At 44.4% G+C, this 20,218-nt stretch overlaps 9 protein-coding genes across 9 annotated transcripts; 4 read left to right on the forward strand and 5 right to left on the reverse strand.

Moving 5' to 3' along the window:
• Positions 1–564: 564 nt before the first annotated feature.
• O0I10_001727 (uncharacterized protein) lies at positions 565–2,209 on the forward strand (the record flags this gene model as incomplete). The annotated part of the gene is made up of 6 exons (XM_058481819.1): positions 565–1,277; positions 1,333–1,415; positions 1,470–1,654; positions 1,737–1,822; positions 1,882–2,051; positions 2,112–2,209. 6 exons carry the CDS (start codon positions 565–567, stop codon positions 2,207–2,209), a joined length of 1,335 nt encoding a protein of 444 aa, XP_058347676.1.
• A 450-nt stretch (positions 2,210–2,659) lies between these two features.
• On the forward strand, positions 2,660–5,918 carry O0I10_001728 (uncharacterized protein; the record flags this gene model as incomplete). The annotated part of the gene is made up of 7 exons (XM_058481820.1): positions 2,660–2,831; positions 2,900–3,039; positions 3,111–3,304; positions 3,361–3,490; positions 3,548–3,755; positions 3,814–5,756; positions 5,829–5,918. The coding sequence occupies 7 exons, from the start codon at positions 2,660–2,662 to the stop codon at positions 5,916–5,918; spliced, it is 2,877 nt and encodes a 958-aa protein (XP_058347677.1).
• Positions 5,919–6,297: 379 nt separating this feature from the next.
• Positions 6,298–8,563, reverse strand: O0I10_001729 (arginine-tRNA ligase; the record flags this gene model as incomplete). Its single annotated transcript, XM_058481821.1, has 2 exons — positions 6,298–7,493; positions 7,561–8,563. The coding sequence occupies 2 exons, from the start codon at positions 8,561–8,563 to the stop codon at positions 6,298–6,300; spliced, it is 2,199 nt and encodes a 732-aa protein (XP_058347678.1).
• Positions 8,564–9,909: 1,346 nt separating this feature from the next.
• On the reverse strand, positions 9,910–10,741 carry O0I10_001730 (uncharacterized protein; the record flags this gene model as incomplete). The annotated part of the gene is made up of 4 exons (XM_058481822.1): positions 9,910–10,060; positions 10,125–10,273; positions 10,460–10,572; positions 10,654–10,741. The coding sequence occupies 4 exons, from the start codon at positions 10,739–10,741 to the stop codon at positions 9,910–9,912; spliced, it is 501 nt and encodes a 166-aa protein (XP_058347679.1).
• A 288-nt stretch (positions 10,742–11,029) lies between these two features.
• Positions 11,030–12,244, reverse strand: O0I10_001731 (uncharacterized protein; the record flags this gene model as incomplete). Its single annotated transcript, XM_058481823.1, has 2 exons — positions 11,030–12,027; positions 12,097–12,244. The coding sequence occupies 2 exons, from the start codon at positions 12,242–12,244 to the stop codon at positions 11,030–11,032; spliced, it is 1,146 nt and encodes a 381-aa protein (XP_058347680.1).
• A 791-nt stretch (positions 12,245–13,035) lies between these two features.
• O0I10_001732 (uncharacterized protein) lies at positions 13,036–13,949 on the forward strand (the record flags this gene model as incomplete). The annotated part of the gene is made up of 4 exons (XM_058481824.1): positions 13,036–13,162; positions 13,244–13,506; positions 13,575–13,689; positions 13,870–13,949. 4 exons carry the CDS (start codon positions 13,036–13,038, stop codon positions 13,947–13,949), a joined length of 585 nt encoding a protein of 194 aa, XP_058347681.1.
• A 1,800-nt stretch (positions 13,950–15,749) lies between these two features.
• Positions 15,750–16,304, forward strand: O0I10_001733 (uncharacterized protein; the record flags this gene model as incomplete). The annotated part of the gene is made up of 1 exon (XM_058481825.1): positions 15,750–16,304. The coding sequence occupies one exon, from the start codon at positions 15,750–15,752 to the stop codon at positions 16,302–16,304; it is 555 nt and encodes a 184-aa protein (XP_058347682.1).
• A 260-nt stretch (positions 16,305–16,564) lies between these two features.
• Positions 16,565–18,453, reverse strand: O0I10_001734 (uncharacterized protein; the record flags this gene model as incomplete). Its single annotated transcript, XM_058481826.1, has 11 exons — positions 16,565–16,750; positions 16,881–16,947; positions 17,000–17,095; positions 17,160–17,236; positions 17,301–17,462; positions 17,530–17,763; positions 17,838–17,932; positions 18,006–18,082; positions 18,154–18,224; positions 18,324–18,367; positions 18,429–18,453. 11 exons carry the CDS (start codon positions 18,451–18,453, stop codon positions 16,565–16,567), a joined length of 1,134 nt encoding a protein of 377 aa, XP_058347683.1.
• A 319-nt stretch (positions 18,454–18,772) lies between these two features.
• On the reverse strand, positions 18,773–19,788 carry O0I10_001735 (uncharacterized protein; the record flags this gene model as incomplete). Its single annotated transcript, XM_058481827.1, has 2 exons — positions 18,773–19,466; positions 19,538–19,788. 2 exons carry the CDS (start codon positions 19,786–19,788, stop codon positions 18,773–18,775), a joined length of 945 nt encoding a protein of 314 aa, XP_058347684.1.
• Positions 19,789–20,218: the final 430 nt, after the last annotated feature.

Genomic DNA, 20,218 nt, shown 5'->3' on the forward strand with positions numbered 1-20,218 from the left:
AGAGGGGTGGGGGGGGGGAAGGCTTTGCATATGCACACGATAAATGTGAGCTGACAACAACATGCAACATTCTCCGCAATCAACAGACTTCCACGTTGATAGTTGTACACTCGACCTCGTTCGACTCCTCGATAAGAGTATCCTTCATCAAGTGGCGGAATTCGCCAACAAATACCAAGACAGCCTGGGCGTAGGCGATGCTATCGGCAAGCTTTTAGCTAGGCCACCTATTTGACGGGTGGGTGCCTCTCTTTTCAACGGCGGCAATATTTTAATTCAGACCTATTAATCGATAGAAGACATTTACGTACAACACCGTGCTGCATAGTTGGAATGAACGTCTTTTACATCAATAGTGTGTTTTCTTTAATACATAGCATCATTATCTTTCACTTTTATTTTACTCTCAAAGCACCTCTACCATTGTGCATTCGTTTGGCATTGACACCATAATCATTCACATCTTCATATACCACTAGCAACAACACCAACAACACCATGTTTCGACCAGCCAGGCAATGCATGCCTCGTTGGATGATGCGACTTTTGATTTTGTTTCTCATCATGGTAGCCATTGGATGGGTGGGCTTATCGCAAACGGATACCACATCCACGTTAGGGTGCGACTCATCCAAGCAATGTTATGAATCATTTGTTAATACAGCCAAACGTATTGCTCTTGCCCCCAAAGATCAAGGTCTTCTCCTTCAACAACAACAGCAGCAACAATCCATGGCAGAATCTTCGTCATCATCAATATCACAGCCATCTCTTATTCGACAGCCCGACGATAAAGAAGAAGCTTCATCTTTGGACTCTAAGGAAGAGCAAATGACCATTGTCAAAAGCTTGTCGCCACAAGAACAAGAATACCAGCGATTGACAGATCCAGGTCAAGGGCGTATCAAGGCGGCCTTCGTGACATTGGCACGCAATCGTGAAGTGCATGCAATGCGATCATCCATGCGATATTTGGAAGATCGATTCAATCACAAATACAACTACCCATGGATCTTTTTGAATGAAGAGCCGTTTTCCGAAGAATTTATCAATCTCACACGTCAAATGACCAATGCAGAGACGTTTTATGGCCAAGTACCCACCGAACATTGGAGCTATCCTGAATGGATTGATCAAAACTTTGCTGCCGAGTGCAGACAACAAATGGCCAGTCAAGGCATCGTGTATGGTGGCAGTGAAAGTTATCGTCACATGTGTCGCTATCAATCCGGATTCTTTTACATGCACCCATTGTTGGATAATCTTGACTATTACTGGTACGTGTATGTATATGTATCATCGATGCCAGAAGCTCATACATAGTCCCCATAGGCGCGTTGAACCTGGTGTCAAGTTTTCTTGTGATATCGACTATGACCCTTTTAGACTTATGCAGGAACGTGATCTCAAATATGGTAATCATCTATGCATGTTTCTTTTTCACACACGCTTTACTTAATGTGTTCCAGGCTTCACAATCGCATTGCAGGAGTACCTTCTTACGATTCCCACTCTATGGGAGCGAACGCTTGATTTCGTCAGGGACAATCCACAATACATTTATCCACGAACACGCCCTGATAGTTTATTCAACTTGATTACGGAAGATGGTGGATTATCCTACAATCTTTGCCATTTTTGGAGTAACTTTGAGGTATGAATGGGAGGGAGGGAGGGAGGGAGGTTGTTGAACAATAGGGCTCACTTTTCACAATCGTTACATCGTTACTTTACAGATTGGGTCTATAAAATTCCTTAGATCTGAGGGGTACCAAGCTTACTTTAATCATTTGGATCGTGCAGGAGGTTTCTTTTATGAGCGGTAAGAAAAAGGGATGGCTATGGTATTAGAAGTACGAGGGCTAACATGGTCGTGAATAGATGGGGTGATGCTCCTGTGCATTCAATCGCTGTTGCTCTCATGCTGAGTGCAAAGGAAGTGCATTGGTTCTATGACATTGGTTACAAACACGATAATTTTGAGCATTGTCCCACCGAACCCGATTGGCTCGTACATGGTAAATGCTACTGTGACCCAGGAACATCATTTGGTAAGTGTATTAGAGGAGCACTTTATTGGTAATGTCCACCTATACTCATACATTGAATAGACTACGTGCCTGGAAGTTGCATCAACAAATATCTCGAAGTCACCAACACCACCGTCAACAATCATATCATCATTCAGCCTGATGAAGGCGACCTGTAATAAAGATCATGCGTGAGAGCAGGAAAATGTGCCCTCTACATGTATAATTTGCAATGCAGATAGTGCTTTATCATGGGGACATTCATTTCATTCTTGTAGTAGTAGTATCACTCAGGTCGAAAAAGTCACGTGGGGGACTTTGGAGCTGCTACAATGCATGTGTTAAGATGCTGACTTTGGCAAACGGATACGTTTTTCCCGTTACCTTTTCCCTTCCCAGCTCCTTTCCACTCATCCCACCAGAGGATTCATACTCTTGCCAGCCATGTCTGCCATGCGGGGTCTCACAGTGTAAGTGCAATGCTCTCAATCTACTTTTACTATGGAGCGATCGTGGTACTAAACAAATGGGGGCATGGTGTACCTTTATAGGTTCATAGGTAAAAACGCTTTCAACTCGACCGTTGCCATACGACACACACACGCACAGAGTAGAAACTAACGTTTGCAATGCTTCCATTTATTGATAACAACAGCCGACATTCGAAATTGTACGTGAAGGACTATTATGCAGTGAAGAATGAGCTACTGACGGGATCTGATGATGGGTTAGGTCGCGTGCGAGAACTCGAAGAGAAACGCATCAACAAGGAGATGGCCAACATTCGTTCCAAGTTCAAGGGTAAGCAAAAGACTTTTGTTGTGTATTCATTGTAGCCCACTCACTGTTTTCTTTTGGGATGTTTATAGAGACCAATCTCAATGGTTATCAAAAGAAGAAATATGTCTGCAAGCTCTTGTACATGTACATTCTCGGTTGGGATATTGAGTTTGGACATCTTGAAGCCGTCAACTTGATTGCCAGTACAAAATACAGCGAGAAGCAAATTGTAAGGAGTGGTGATGATGGAGGATGGAGGATGGATATGGAGGGATATGAACTTACGTCGTACAAAATTAGGGCTATCTTGCAGTGACACTCTTGTTCCACGAAAACAGCGATCTTATTCGTTTGGTGGTCAATTCGACAAAGAAGGATCTCGATGATATGAATGAAATCAACAATTGTCTGGCGCTTCATGCTATTGCCAATATTGGTGGACGAGAAATGGCTGAATCTTTAGGCCCGGATGTACATCGCTTACTCATCTCACCGTAAGTCAAGTTATCGAAGCCCTTTAGAGTGGAAATGCTTATTCACTTTTCTTCAGTACTTCCAAGAGCTTCGTCAAAAAGAAGGCAGCATTGACCTTGTTGCGTCTCTTCAGAAAGCATCCCGATGTATTGCCTGTCACCGATTGGGCAGATCGCATTGTGTCATTGATGGATGATTATGATTTGGTAAGCAAACTATAGGATGGAACAGAAGGGGTATGGGGAACTAATTTAAATTGTTAGGGTGTTGCATTGTCTGTTACTACGCTCATCCTCACGCTTGCTCAAAGCTATCCTGTGGAGTATGCTGGTTGCTATGAAAAGGCTGTCAATCGTCTTAAGCGGATATTGGTTGATCGGGACTACAGCTTGGACTACATCTATTATAAGGTGCCTACGCCATGGCTCCAAGTCAAATGCTTGCGTCTTTTGCAATATTATCCACCACCTGGTAAGTCATTGCTCTTTACCTTTATATTGACAACATTTTAACATTCCATGTTGTACAGAGGATCAAAAGCTTCGGGCTGATATTAGCGAGCTTCTCCAAATCATCATGACGAATTCCCAAGATGCGCCCAAGAACGTCCAACATAGCAATGCACAGAACGCCGTCTTGTTTGAAGCCATCAATCTTGCCATTCATCTTGACAGCAATTCAACCATTTGCGCACAAGCTGCACAGTTGCTGGGTCGATTCATCTCATCCAAAGAAACCAATTTGCGATACCTTGGCTTGGAGACGATGGCTCATTTGGCAGCATGCTCGGATTCCCTTGAACCCATCAAACGACACCAAGAAACCATTATGATGTCTCTTCGCGACAAGGATATCAGTGTGCGTCGCCGTGGTTTGGATTTGTTGTATTCAATGTGTGACATGTCGAATGCAAAGACGGTGGTATCGGAGCTATTGCGATATCTTCAGGTGGCCGATTATGCAATGCGTGAAGAAATGGTGCTCAAGATTGCTATTCTTGCTGAAAAGTTTGCAACAGCGTATTCGTGGTATGTCGACACGATCCTCCAATTGATCTCGACAGCGGGTGAACAAGTCGGCGAGGAGGTTTGGTATCGTGTGGTTCAGATCGTGACGAACAACGAGGAGCTACAAGAGTATGCTGCCAAGACAGTGCTCAACTATTTGGGGTCGCCACAATTCAATGAGACCATGCTCAAGGTGGGCGGCTACATTCTCGGCGAATTTGGACACTTGATCGCCAATTATCCTGGTTGCAGCCCTATTGAACAATTTACAGCCGTTCATTCAAAGTTCAATTTATGCTCTCTCAGCACGCGTGCATTGTTGTTGACCACTTACGTCAAATTTGTGAATTTGTTCCCTGAAATCAAGGGTCAAGTCCTCACCGTTTTCAACCAATATCGCTATGTTCTCGATTCCGAATTGCAACAACGTGCATGTGAATATCTCGCTATCTCGACAATGCCTGCAGATGACATGTTGCAAACAGTGTGTGAAGAAATGCCACCTTTCCCAGAACGTGAATCGACATTACTGCTCAAGCTCAATGAAAAGATTGGTGATACCGAGGATAAACGAGTGTGGGTCATTGGTGGTAAAGAAGCCAACATTGAACGTCAAGAGGATCTCAAGCGTAAGGTGTCTATGCGTCTAAATTCAACCGATTCAACATCATCGCCATCCACTGCTGCAGCTGCTTTGCCCACTCAACAACAACAACAACAATCATCTCCTCAAACAGCAACAGCAACTGATTTGTTGGCATTTGACGATCTATCAATCAGCAACAGCAATGTAAATATACCCGCTTTTGGGGATGTGCCTTTGGCCCCTGGTTACGAGCTTGGTTTACACAAACAATATTACATGCAAGAGGGCGTCTTGTATGAAGATAGCAATCTCCAAGTATCTGTCAAGAGCGAGTATCATGGCGCACATGGTCGTTTAGCATTGTATTTGACAAACAAGACGCCCATGCCAATGACCAATTTGGTGGTGCACGTTGAATCGTTGCCTGACAAACTCAATGTGAGAACCGTGGGTGCTAGTCCTACCGAGATTGGTGCAGGTGCTCAAGTGCAACAATTGCTTCAAACCGAGTGCCTTGATATGTTCAATGATCCACCTTCTATGCTCATCATGTACAACAACAATGTCACTATCCATATCAAGTTGCCTATTGTCATTACCAAGTTTCAGGAACCCATCAGCAATATGGATGGTGCTAGCTTCTTTAAACGATGGAATCAAATTGGTGGACCACCACGCGAGAATCAAGTCATCATTACGAGCCAAGTGCCTATTCAACTTGAGCAAGTTCATGCATTACTCAGTGGCTTCAAACTTGGTCTTTTGGCAGGTGTTGATCCCAATCCAAACAACTTTGTTGGTGCAGGTGTTATGGATCTTGGCAAAGGTGGAGGCAAGGTTGGCGTGTTATTACGATTGGAACCCAACATGGAGCAGAATGTAAGTAGTATCTTAATGGTTTATAGACGGCGAACGGATCATTGACTTGGGAAACGTGGTGTTTTTTTTTAGATGTATCGTTTGACAGTGCGTACACCCAGCGAGCAAGTATCAGAGCAACTACGATACTTTTTGGAACGGCCTTTGACAGTTGGAGCCTAATGACATCCGCCCTTCACCTTGTTTCTTCAACACCACGCATACACACACACACACACACACACACACACACACACCACATCTTCAATAGACATACCCTAGTTCTTTCCTCTCACTCACACACACCCGTCTTTTGTATCACTAAGACCCACACCACCACCTTAATATGAAAAGCCGATTTACAAGCAAGAAAATGTATTTGTTTTTATACAATAAGTTGCAAACATGAGTGATGAGTGCGTATGTAAGCGAGAACCATGGAGATTGTAGATGGAGAAAAGTGCTGTAGAATAAACAATAGCGAGATAAACACAAAGGCAAAGGGATGAAAGGGAGGAGGAGTAAGAAGAGGAATAGGGAATACATGCAATGATGTAACAATTTACATTCTGTCAAGAGGACGAAGACCCAAGAGACGCATAGCGTTGCCAAGAGTCACACGAGCAGCCCAATACATGAAAAGACGAGCTTCAGCGACGTCGGGTTCAGCACCACGGACCCAGAGGGATTCAAAGCATCCGGAGATATCGTGAGAAAGCTTGAATGCATAAGTGACAACATTGCAGGGTTCAAGGCCATTAAGAAGGGATCGAACAAGATCAGGGAACTGAGCCACGGTGCGAATAACATCAAGAGCAGCAGGTTCAGTGAGCAACTCGAGCTTAGCGTTGGGGTTGACTTGCAAGCCGCTCTTGCGTTCAACAGAGGCAAGACGAGCATGGGCATATTGGATGTATGGACCAGTGTCACCTTCAAAGCTGAACATGCGTGCACGATCGAATTCGTAGTTCTTGACACGACGAGCCGAGTTATCTTGGATCTTGACAGCCGACAAACCAATCTCATCAGCAACTTGTTCAGGCTCCTCAACTTCCTTGTACTTGACTTCATTCTTACGCATCACATCGTGCATGATGTCTTGGGCATCATTGAGAATGTCCTCGAGGAAAACAACAGTACCCTTACGAGTGGACATGCCTTGCACCATACCAAAGTTGATGTGCTCACACTTTTTGGCCCATTCAAAGTTCATCAAATCGAGGGTCTTGAAAAGCTGCTTCAAGTGCAAATCTTGCTGGGATGCAACGACGTAGATCATCTTGTCAAACTTGAATCTTTCATAACGCTCCCAAGCGGCACCAATATCACGAGTAAGGTACAAGGTGGTACCATCACGCTTTTGAACCACGGTCTTTCCAAGCTTGAACTTTTCCAAGTTGATCACCTTGGCACCCTCGCTATCCTCCAAAAGGCCATCATCAGCAAGCTTTTGCATGGCACGAGCCATTCCATCGCCCACTTGAGATTCACCAGAGTAGACGTCAAAGTGAATGTTCAAACGATCATAGACCTCTCTGTACTTGACAATCGACAAATCACGGAAGCGACGCCACAAAGCAAGAGCAGACTCTTCACCATCCTCCATTTGCTTAAAGTAGGCACGGGCCTCATCGTGAATTTCGGGATGTTCTTCAGCATCACGATTGATCTTGACATACACGTCGTACAAGTGCTTGATAGGATCCTGTTGAAGAGCGTTTTCATCACCATAGCGGTTGTAACCCACAGCCAAAAGACCTATGTACACAACAAAATACAATGAATATCCCAATTCCCATTACTTCATGCATGCATGCTCACTTACCATATTGCTTGCCCCAATCACCGAGATAGTTCATGGAGATGGCATCCCAACCATTAGCCTTGTACACGTTGTAGATAAAAGCACCAATGATAGTGGATCGCAAATGACCAGCATGGAAAGGCTTGGCGATGTTGGGGGAGGAGAATTCAACAATGATACGCTTGCCATTGCCGAGCTTGTTGCTACCATATTCAGTCTTCATATCAGCGACAAGAGCAAGGGTGCGTTTCAACATGACGGCAGGGTTGATACGGAAGTTGAGGAAAGGACCGATAGCGACGGCGGCAGTGATGTGATCGTTGGGTCGGAAAGCAGCGGCCCATTGTTGAGCGAATTGAGCGGGATTACCCTTGACACGCAAACGAGGAACAGCAACAGCCAAATCACCGTGTTCGAGAGAACGGGGCAAATCAAGCGATTCATAGATCAACTTTGCATCCACACCAGAGATTTGGTTCAATTGGCTGGCGATCAAATTCTTAAAGACATCCATAGGGTTGGTTTCAGGAGCACTGCCTTCAATGCTAGGGATCGTGTCGACACTGGCAGGAGCAGCTGCAGCTTGGCATTCTTCAGAAAGCAACAAAGCATCCTTGACCACTTGCAATTGAGCAGCATAGCTAGCATCAGGAGAGGATTCACCGTGAAGAGCACCCCATGCGAGAAAATCAACAAGACCAGGCTCGTTACTCAAAAGGTACTTGGTTTGACGAGGCTCCTTGACAAGTTGAAGAGCTGCTTCAGGGCTGCTAACAAGCAAATCGACAAGACGAGCTTCCTTTTGAGACTCTGGGCGCTGCTCGTCCAAAAGTTGTGCATAGCGGATAAAGAAACGCGCAATGGATGCGGCACCCGTCAAAGTGGCTGCTGCATTCACCTTGAGTGTTGCTTCGGTGACATCGCGCGAAGGAATCAACTTGACAGTCTCCTTGAGCTTGTTGGTGGATGCAATAACTGCAAGAACGTTGTATGGAATAGCCTTGGCGGGAACGTGCAACTCCATTGTGGTCGTCGTGGAAGGCGTGGTTGTAAAAAGGGAAAGGAAGAAAAAAATAGGGTGGAGCAGCGGCTCATTTTCCGAGTCATCACAAGCCACACTTATCCTTGACTCACTGTTGCGCATAAACTGCATCCTGTGACACATCCCCATCATCATGACTTTACAACTTTTTTTCTTTACGCATTGATAGAAATCATCATATTGGAAAGAGTGATCACCTAGTGAATGTGAACATGTCCATCCCTTATATAGTACACCTTTGTCATTTTTCATACACGTACGTACATCGTATACGTGTATGATGATGGCTAATAATGTAAACTACATTGATGATCATATCACGGTAGAAGATCACTCTCCAGCAATAGCCAAACTACGTTTGTACATCTCCCAATGATCCCATTTGATTGTTTCAGACAAAGAATTCCAGTGCCTAGTGTGATGATTGTACAATGCATAAATCGGCAACTGGCATTACCAATTTAGGACAGGTGGCAATATCCATTTATTCATTGTTCATCGATCCATCATCATACTAGTATCTTTTCCAGCTATCTACATTAAAGCTCATGTCTTTGTTCTATTCATAAAAGCGAATTGCTAGGCTACCTTTTATAATGATACGCCGTGCATGTTTGTGCGTTCAAGCACCGATGACTCATGTAAATGATAGGTTATTGACAACATGCAGGTTTGGGTTTTGTATGTGAAGGTGATGTCGCAATTAGAGGATGGTGGCCCCTGTACACATGACAACGACTTTCAAAGGCAAGTATACATTTTTAGGTTTTCATTCAAACGAGAAAATCCAGAGCGCCGGGATAAATTTATCCATGAGGATCTACGAATTTACCTCTTGGCTCGTGCCAAGACCTTATCAATCATCCAAGAACGCTTTGATTTTATATCCAGCAGTCGGCAACTCGAGCCGATTGTGCGCGGGATCCCATTGTTCTCCATCCCGCCGAACCAACCACACCGCCACACATCACACACACACACACGCACACACACGTTGACTCACACGTCCTGCTGACCCTATTCCCAAATGTCTACATTGTATTTACATTCGCGTGATTGTTCTTGTTGTTCAAAAAGCAATTCATGAACCTTGACAAAAAAGAGAGAGAGAGGGAAAAAGAAAAACAGAAAGCGAGAGAGAGAGATATAAATCATGTTGTTGTTGTTGTCGTGTGGGAGAGAAGCGGATGTGGGGAGACAAGAAAAGTAGGTAATGGTAAGGATGTCGTGCTAGTGCGTATGTATATGAAATGTTGCTGTTGCTGTTGTTGATGTATAGCGAGATGTGAGTTGTGTGTTTGTGTATTGTAAAACGCGCGCATAGGTCGTTAATCCACCACGTGGTCGATCTTGTTGATGCCAAATACCCGTACACGATGCATGACTGGGAGCTTGGCAACCAAAACGAGCATAAGTGGAGCAAAGTTGATAGCCAACAATAACAGGTTGTAATGAGTGTAATGCGTGCTCAACAGGAATCTACAATGTATTTCTTCATGTAAGCGCATCATGTGGCTGTATGGATCATTTCTCCTTTACTTACAAGGCAATAGGTACTGCGGTAAAGAACTTTCGAGTTGCTGTAAACTGTACACCTCCATCGATTTGTTCCCATAGCGTTAAGCCATCATAAGCACCTTGATGATTCTCGAAAGGAATGCCCTGCACCCAATGGAACATGATATAATGACCCTATATCATCATTGTTTAGTATCATGCAACTCTCACCTTTGTTCCTTTGTGCAACTCCCTCATTATCCTCCACCCCCAAAACCTGCTGTATCCGTGCACACACCCAACACAACCACATACATACACCCACATGAACACCAACACATACACACACACACATACGCCATAGAGCCCATATGTACTTACGATATTGAATGTCAAGTTTGTCAATGTCCAACTTGCTTCCGGGCTGATGAATGGGATAATGGAATAGAGAGTCTTGAGGAGGACAATGACAAAGATAGTCGTAGACCAAGCACCTTGAAAGAGAACAAGCCGGATCAATAGAGTTAGCCATTGACACCATCATCTGTCGAGTTGTCAAGTGCACACACGCTTACCTTTGTAGTTCACCCATGAAGAGTTGAAGTTTGGCATTGAGCTCTGATCAAGTGTCTGATGGGCTTTTTGCTCCTTGATGCTGGACATGATGTGGTAGAGAGAAAAAAGAGAACGGGAAAAAAAGACTGGAGATAATTTGGAGGACACACAAAGAGAGAAAGAAAAAGAGGTAAGCTCTGATTCTGAAACCGAGCTGTCGTCGAAGAAATACCATTGGATTCCCCCGCAGCAAACCAACCAACCAATCAACCACTCACCCACCTCCACACTCACTACTCATTATTGTATCTAAAAGTCATTACGTATTATAATAAAAGATAAAGCGATATGCATTTTGGACTCACAAACCATACAAGTCATATGCGATATTACTATCTAAAATGTAACTCTTTTCATTTTGATATTTTCATGTTCTTCAATATCTACGGCCTTACGCTTGCGTTCAGGGGATCTCATCATCGATATGAAGGAGGATGACGGGAAAACGCCACACGCCGCCATCATGGGCTGGTTGTTGTTGGGCTTATCGAGACTACCTTCATCATTGGCCTGATCAGGTGTAGGCATACCATATTTGACTAAGGCTTTGCCATCCATGATCTTGGTGGTGGGGTGATACTGCGAACCGGGACCAAAAGATGGGATCGTCTTACTATTATTGTTGCTGCTGCTGGTGATGGGGATGGTACTATTGCCGCAGCTTTCAGGTGATAAACCACAAGGTGGCGTGAGTAAAAGTGCCGCAATGGGAGTTGTCGTAGCAGGCGTATCTTCGTTAAGGGACGTAGCACGTTGAGACATCATTGTAAGGGTATGAAGGACTGTTGGAATCATAATGTTGTTGTTGGTGATAGTGGCGTGGGTAGTAGTTGTAGCAGTGGCATTCTTGGAAGCAGGTGCCACAATAGTGCAGGAGCGGCACTTTAGGTGACAATTAAGCATTTGAATCCACTGATCATAGGTATCCTTCTTGACATACAAGGACCAGTCTAAGAGTTGCAACATGACACGCTCGGCATGATTGATTTCCTTGACGCTCAATCCGCTGACTTTGCTCCAAGCCAAGTTTTTGTAGGTCTTGTCTTGAAGGAATTTATGGGCACAAATCAACGAAGCCAAAAACATGCGTCGACCACATGCAATATAAACGTTGTCATGACGATGTTGTAGAACGCGAGATCGGATACGAAAGAGATAAAATATCGCAAGTTGTAGAGTTGAATGAGTGGTGCGAGAATGTTTGAGAATATGGTAAAGAAATTGTTCGAGATTGGCAACAGGACGACGTTGTTGATGACTGCTGCTATTGCCGCCATTGTTGTTGACATTGTTGGCAGTGGGCCAAATGGATGCAATGGCCTGTACCGTGACATCTAGATTACATATCATGCATTCAGTGAGAAAAAAATTTTGCGTAACATTGCTGCTTATGCGATGCTTACCAACAAGGGCGCCCACGTATGCTCGCTGTTGTTCATGATAAGACGATGGTTGCTGTTGTTGCTGTTTCTTTTGTTGGTGGTCTTTAGCATACACATCGTCGGGTGAACTATTCGGCGTAGCAAGAGAAGTGTGGGTAATGCAGGTCATTGTATGTCGTTTAGGTGGAAAGAAAAGAGAGTGCGAGCGATTACGGAAGCGGAAGCAAGAAAAGACGAAAAGAGACCTGGTATTTATATGGAACGGTAGTACGAATGATTGCGTAGAATGCCGCAGCATGAATCATCCTCGTACCCGTGACTGGTTGGGGATTGCGCAGCATACGACATTTGTGTCTATGAACTTCTTGGAAAGCTTGGCCGGTTAACGGATATCGTTGGTGCCGGAGGTGATCCTTGTTTAGGAAGTGGACAAGGATGACTTGAATTGATTGGTGCGTACTTGAACAAGCATTGGAAAAGAAGCAATAATGGTAATCGCGGGATATCGGTGGATGTTGATCTATGGTGCAATTATGGATGGATCAATGCACAAGTTTAGTGCTGGGACTGTGTAATGCTCACTAATGCTTTATGGTGCACAGAATAACACACAGACCTTCAAAGTCGACAAAGATGACTCACATGTGAGCCACACGCCTACACACACTCGCCGCAACAATAATCTTCCCTCCTAGTGGTTGATACTCAGAATTGCTTAATGAGGCGTAATTCTTATTGGTGTTTCCGAAAATCTCCTTACCGCAGCCTCACACACTCTCTCACACCACCACTCACACGTCTGGCTGAGTGCTGGCTGAATGAATGAATGAGCAACGTCATTGTCCTTTACGCAACCCTCTTCTCAATCCGCCGCTGCTTACTTTTTTTCTCTTTTTCTCTCTATTCTTTCACTACTCCCTTTTTGCTCTACTGCTGCGACAACCATCTTCATCATCACCCATGGAAGACAACAAAGCTCCCGAAGTGCCCATGCCCTGCACTGCTGGCTGCGGTTTTTATGGCAATAAGATATACAATAATATGTGCTCTAAATGCTTTCGGGAGCAAGCCGAGCAGAACAAGCAACGTAAGCGATTCATCAACACGCATAGTGTGTAATACACATCATCGACTCACCTATCATCATCATCATCAACCATCGTTATAGCTATTACCGATGCCAAGCCAGCACCATCATCTACACCTATCAATAATAACAACTTAGACAAGCAACCCGTAGCGGCAACAACTCCACCTCCACCTCCTTCAAACAACTTACCAGCACTCGCAACAACATCACCACAAGAAGACAAAGAACAAGAGAACAACAAAGAAGATACAGTCAAAACAGCTGATGAGTCATCTCCCCCCGAATCAGCACAAAGACCTGTACAAAAGAGTCCTGGTCGATGCTTCATGTGTCGCGCCAAGGTATGTCGACTTTTCCAATGTCACCGTGATGAGCCCCCATTCTCATATGGCCATGGTCCCTTCTTTAGATTCCACTCGCCAAGCAAGTCAGCAACAAGTGCAGGTGTGATTATGTATTTTGCGACTCGCATCGTTATCCTGATAAGCACGACTGCGACTTTGATCATGCATCTATGGACAAAGGTGAGTAGTGTATGCTCCATGTAGGAGACAAGTTGTTTGCTGTGTATGAGAGGAGGGGGTAGATGTGGGAGGTATATCGTGTGTGTGATATAGATAGATAGATAGGATGGTGTGTGCGTGTGAGAAGAGATAGGATACAAAAAAAGAGAGCTGCATGTTGACCTGCATATTGCATATTAGATATTCTTGCCAAGAAGAATCCCAAGCTCAATGAAAGGCCACGAGGTGGTAGGTCGTTTCAACGTCTCGACAGCTTGTAACAAATCTACCCATCAACATTATCACCACAACAACAACTATTCACATCATTCGATCACCTTGCTTTCTCACACACGCACGCACGCACGACGCACGCACGCAACAATCACACACGTACAAATCATCACTTCTTCTCTCACACACACACTCAACACGCTTTAACCAACATCCTCCTTTTTTAAAGCTTCTTTCTCATATGGAACATGATCATCTTTTCTTATTTTCTTTCTCTCTCTCTCTCTCTCTCTCTTTATTTTCTTTCTCTTTTTATCCACAACCCCCCTTCTCGTCAATCAATCTCTCTCTATCTCCCCCTTTTCCCTTTATCATTCCAGATAAACAAGTCGACTATTGCATTCATATCATTTAGTGGGCGCGTGACTTTGTGGGTGGTGTATAACAAGTTTTGATAAGGAGAATGTGTAATGACACAATTGTGATGGCATATGACTTTTTGGAAATGCCCGTGATTTGCAGCGGCAACCATCATTTTCGACTCAGCAGCAGCACTCCACATTCTCGTTGTCGTCGTAACAATGAATCAAATCAGGCATGTTTCTTTGTGGCAATGATCTTTGAAATTCTCCTCGAAAGCAAACAGTGGCATTTGTATTAGCATGGGATGTGAGGGGGGGTATTCCAACGACAACTTTTTTTCAATCCAAGCAGCAGCCTTGTAATATATGGACAAATGCATAGAGACAATTACGTAATGCAGCTCAATGCTGATTGCACAAAATACGATAAACAGCAGCATCATGTAAATTGTGAATAAAGCATCGGTCTACATTTTCATCCAATCGAATGCTAGCGATCGTAGGTTTCCGATATTGACATAAACCAAGTCCTCGGTACATTTCAAAGTGGGATCAAAATCCATCTTGATGATGAGGGGACGAGCGCTCCGAATCACGGCATCACATATACACGAGAGCACATATACGCGGGCTTATATTTTACATGCAACGCACGCCTCCTCCGCACATTATTAATACCGCTGCTGCACGTTTTGCATCATGATGCTTAATAAACATCAACGGGATACACAATCCCCCATATAGCCGAGGAATAGTTTTCTCGGGCATAATGATGCCGATGTCCATTCCATGTAACCCTCGTTTTCTTGTTTGGGGAGCGACTACTACGCCAATCGAGGTGGCTTTGGCTATTACACACTCATAAAATTGATGCCGCCAATATTCCTGGATCGGGAAGCAACACGGCAAAACGAAAGGGAAAAAGACAAAATAAGCACACACACAGCACAACTTGAACCCCCAACGTGGGAAAATCAAGGTTAACGAGGAACCATGTCGCACAGTATAAGCCCAAACATGGGTTGCTTGACAACTCAGGGCAAGCAATAATGTGGAAGCATGGTAATGGAGGAAATGAGGAAATATAAAGGACACCATGTGATGGATACATGAACACACACATGCACCACGCGCGTTGCCCTGGAAATTGATTTCTTTTCTATGCCTCTCTCATGACAATCAACCCTTTTTTGCTGTCGCAATAGGTCATGGGGAGGTGTCTTTATACGCAAACAAGGAAAGAGTGATGTTAATATGCAAGCCGATCACAGGGTTTTACCTCATGCACAAACACTCACACTAGGAAAGTGGGGGTGGGTGGGTGTGCGTTTGTTTTCGGGTGCGGAGAGAGCGAGAGGGGGAGAAGGAAAGGGTATGATGATGATGATGATCAACCACCACAATGGCAAAAAGCTATCATTACGCCCACCCCTCTCTCTTTCCGCTTTTCTTTCACTTTCCTTTTCAAAATCGAATATACATAAAATGTCGTCTCAAACCATCCATGACGACCGCGATCTCGACTTTATCATCGGTCTCTCCTTTCATAAACTCGAACAAGTAACGCACAGCGGCCAATCCAAAGGTGGAGGTGGTTTGCTTCCTTTTGTGCTTATTCGCAACGCTCTCATTTCTCAACCACCTCGAGCCTCTTACCCGTACAATGTCATCACCCATGATGATGACAATGAGGATAGCATCGAAGCATCCATTCAACAAGACGAAGCCATTTGTGTTGAGCAGGATTTGTTAAAACAAGAAGAGGAACACATTTGGCTCGAGGCATGTTTTGATGAGCTACAAGATGATCCCATGTTGGAGCACCAGCTGCAACACGAGGACACCCAAAATGATGACGACGAAGAGGATGACAGTCTCATGCTCGATGATTTTGGCGATATGATGTTCATGTCGGCCGCAAAGCGTGCTGGTATCAAACCAAGCTACCTCACGAGTAGTAATGGTATCAGCAAACAGCCATCATCCTCTTTTCATTTGACACCCACAAGCAATCAACAACAACAGCAATATCAATATTGAATGGCATACATATCTATCCCCACGCACTTTTTCTTATCTTATGCATAACCATCCCCCCATTCTGTTTTTGTAAATAGTTATATCAGGCTCTCTCTTTTTTTACATATCTGCTGTCCAAATCATAATATACAACACTATATCCTTGTTTCTTTCTTTCCACCCCCTCACCACACTCCCTTCATAGTTCCATCTTGTTTATCTCTTTTTATCTAAGTAAAAGAAAGAAATCATCATTTGTATCACAAAAAGAAAACACATGTCTAGTCAATGACGTGGTAGACACCCTTCTTGACCTCGCCTTCGCCCTTTTCGTAAGGAAGATCAAATACAGCGTTGCTACGGAAACGTCGAAGGAATTGGATGGCAACGCTCTCCAAGCTCACTGGATCAACGTACAAATCCTTGAAGGTGAGAGCACCAGGGGTAGGCTTGTCGTCAATGGTCATCTAGAGCATGCATAAAATGGGTGAGTGAGTATTTACCCCACAGCTAATAAACATCGCCCAACTCCTTGGTAATCTCTTTTTATGTGCCCCTGGTTTCAATCCCTCCCACACGCGTGTTGATGATACTTACACGTTCAATGAGATCGGGGCTGACCATTTGGTTGTAAGGGAGCTTGTCAATCAAGGTAGCAGCAGCCCTAAATAGCATGTCAATATTCAAGTTCCAACCGAGACATGGCATCAACTTACTTGGCGATAGGGAGAGGAAGAGGATAAATAGGAAGAGGCTTCAAGGCAATTTCGCGGGCAATCTCATAGATTTGCTGGTAGCTGTACTCCTTGGGACTAGAAGATACATCCAATGTGAATGGTAAATCCTTCATGTGGATGAGGGCTATGGATTACTTACCCATAAAGTTCATAAGTCTTGCCAGCAGTAGAATCGGCCATGAACATAACTTCAAGGGCTTGAGCAACATCAATAGCCTAACATTTCATACATGTGTGAGCATCAACATGAGGTACATGTTGTAGTAGACGTAGGGCTTACCGAAACAGGACGAATCTTGGTTTGGCCTTCGTTGACCCAGAATTGCCAACCATCACCAAGACCAATTCTGTTCAAGAAACGATCCTCATGACCAAACATGGTACCAGGGCGAGCAATGGTAGCATCAGGAAGCACTTCACGAACAGCCTTCTCACCCAAAGCCTATGGACACAACATGTATGATCAATCCATCAATCCATCAACCTCACCATTGAATCCAACAATTTACCTTGGAGCGCAAGAACTTGGATGTGGAATCTTCGGAAGCGTTCAAAGCAGAGACTTGGACGAAACGGGCAACACCAGCTTCGGCAGCAGCTTCAGCAATGGCACGGGAGCCATCAACGTGGACGTGTTCAAAAGTGAAGTTCTTGGTCTCATAATCACGACCCACCAAGTTGTAAACGATATCAGAGTGACGGACACATTCCATGATTTGTTCACGGTTTCTCAAGTCGAATTCCTATAGATGATCGATTGATAGTGTAAGTGGAAGTAGAAGGGGAGGATGAAATGAAATACAAGGGGATTACGTACCAAAGGAATCACTTGGCCAAGATCACCACAGACCTTGAGATGTCTAGCTTCATCAGGATCACGATAAGCGACTACAACTTGTGTGCCTTGTTTGGCTGAAAAATAGTGAAAACAAAAATGTCAGCTAATAGTCTCATTGAAGCACCACCACCATCAAAACACACATACCCAACTTGGAGACAACATAACGGCCGAGGAAACCAGTGCATCCAAAGACAGTAGCAATGTGACCATTGGTGCTCGAGCTATCAAAGTTACATACATGTTGAATACCCATCATATACAATAACCCTCACACACACCCTCGTCCCCTTACCGTCCACCACGACCATATTTAAACATGGCCTGACCGGTCTTTTTGCGAAAAGTCAAATCGTGCATTGAGCGCTAGAGAGTGAATGTGGAAGAGAATTGGAATCAATAACTGCCTTGGGAGTCGTTGTCGCGTTGTGGTGGGGGGTGTGTTGTGTTTTGGTAAACATTTACCGATTGCATCGCGGCCAACTGGACGGTTTCCTGACGTCCAACCTCTGTGGAATGTAAATGAGTATTTTCGTTGCCCCATTCGATAGTGCATGTCAATGTGCTTACGTCTGATCGCGTTCGTAAGAAGCATGGCTGGGTAAAGAGTGGGGAGGAGAGCAAGGTTTATACGGTGGGAGATAGCAAAGACTATTGGCAGCTGCCCATACACTACACACAACAATTTGCACGACGTCACAATTGTCGGTCGTTCCCCGCCCAACCCACCCCCATTAGCCATTAGCCATTTAGCTGTAGACCCTGCTGCCCATTTTAAAGTGTGCTGCTATTATAAAGGCTGCAATCATATATTTACGGCTATTTGCGCGTTACTATAATACAAGAAAGAGACATTGTGGGAGATATTTATCACTAGTAGATGGATTGGAGGGGGATATATATATATATAATGACTACTTTGAAGGAGCACGTTCCCATACAGTGCCAATTTCTTCCATTTGATCTTCAACGTTGGTGGCAATCAAAGCCTCGAGAACAGCTTTACCAACAGCGGGTTCAAGGACCTTGACAACTTCAGGGCGGATGAATCCATTACCAACACGATCGGCAAAGACTTGGTGACAACCAGCAGCTTTGACTCCAGTGGCACATTTGGCAAGGTGGAAAAGCATACTTGTTTCCATTTCGAGACATACGGTATCGGGATGAGTGGCCATAGCTTGCTTGATCAGTTGTTGATTATCATCCCAAAAGGCAGGATCTTGACGACCTTGTGACGAATAGAATGAGCAGCCATCAGCATTCAATCCACTGGTGATCACGGGACCCACTGGTTCACCCGATTCCACCAATGGCATCAATGCTGTTTCCACAGCATCAGCCAAGCGATGTGTCATGTCAGCGTCAGCTGCAAAGGTGCCTGAAATGATGTAAGGCGACTTTTTCAAATCTTGGTTGATAGGATGATCCGAAAAGTAATCAATGTTGCGTCGAATACAATAACCACCATGAGGCACAATCACAGAGCCAGGAGGAGCACGCTCCGTCAATGAACCACAAGAGCCAAATCGGATGATGGCCACAGTGCCTGTTACCACAGCACGAGTTTCACGAACAAAGAAATCCATCATAGGATTACCCATACCACTATTCATGATATCATGAGCACGTGATTCTCCTTTTTCCATCATTGTAATGATTCTATCTCAGACACTTACATGGCCATAATGGTGATGGGCACACCTTTGTAGCGACCAGTGATCGTAAGAAATCCACGTTGGCTGGTATGGATAAAAGTGGGATGGCCAGCTTCAGCTTCGCTGTCAAGCCACTTGGCAATGGCTCGGGCACGTACATGATCACCCACCGTGAGAATACGATTGGCTACTTCACCACGCTTAACATTGATGTGATACACACGGCCTTCACCGTCTTGAGGAAAGTTTGCGTTTTGGAGAGTCTCTTTCATGGTATACGATATACAAAAGAAGGGTAAAGAATTAAAAAAAGAAAGGTGTTATATATATAGGCGGGTGAGAGAGGGGAGAAAAAGGAAAAGGGAAAAAAGGGACGGTAAAATCGAATGAGCAGGTTTTACTCTGAGTTTGAGTGGAACTCGAAACAAGTGCTACACTCTACTACTACACCCACAAAATGCAACATGATCCACACATACCTGCATTCTTCCACACTCCCATCCTTTTTAAGCTCATCATTGACAACTCAAAAAGACACACACTGTCAACGTGTCAGTCAACCGATCATGCACATGTTCGATAGAGCACGTTGATGATAAGTGTACTTTGATCACGTTTATTTGAGAGGGGGGAACAAGGCATGGGGCTTGGGTCTCGAGTCTCAAAGTGAAGGTAAACCATACATCACTGAGATAGCATCCA

This window comes from Lichtheimia ornata (assembly GCF_029851405.1).
Source record: "Lichtheimia ornata isolate CBS 291.66 chromosome Unknown scaffold00004, whole genome shotgun sequence".
In the NCBI taxonomy this organism is placed as follows: domain Eukaryota; kingdom Fungi; phylum Mucoromycota; class Mucoromycetes; order Mucorales; family Lichtheimiaceae; genus Lichtheimia; species Lichtheimia ornata.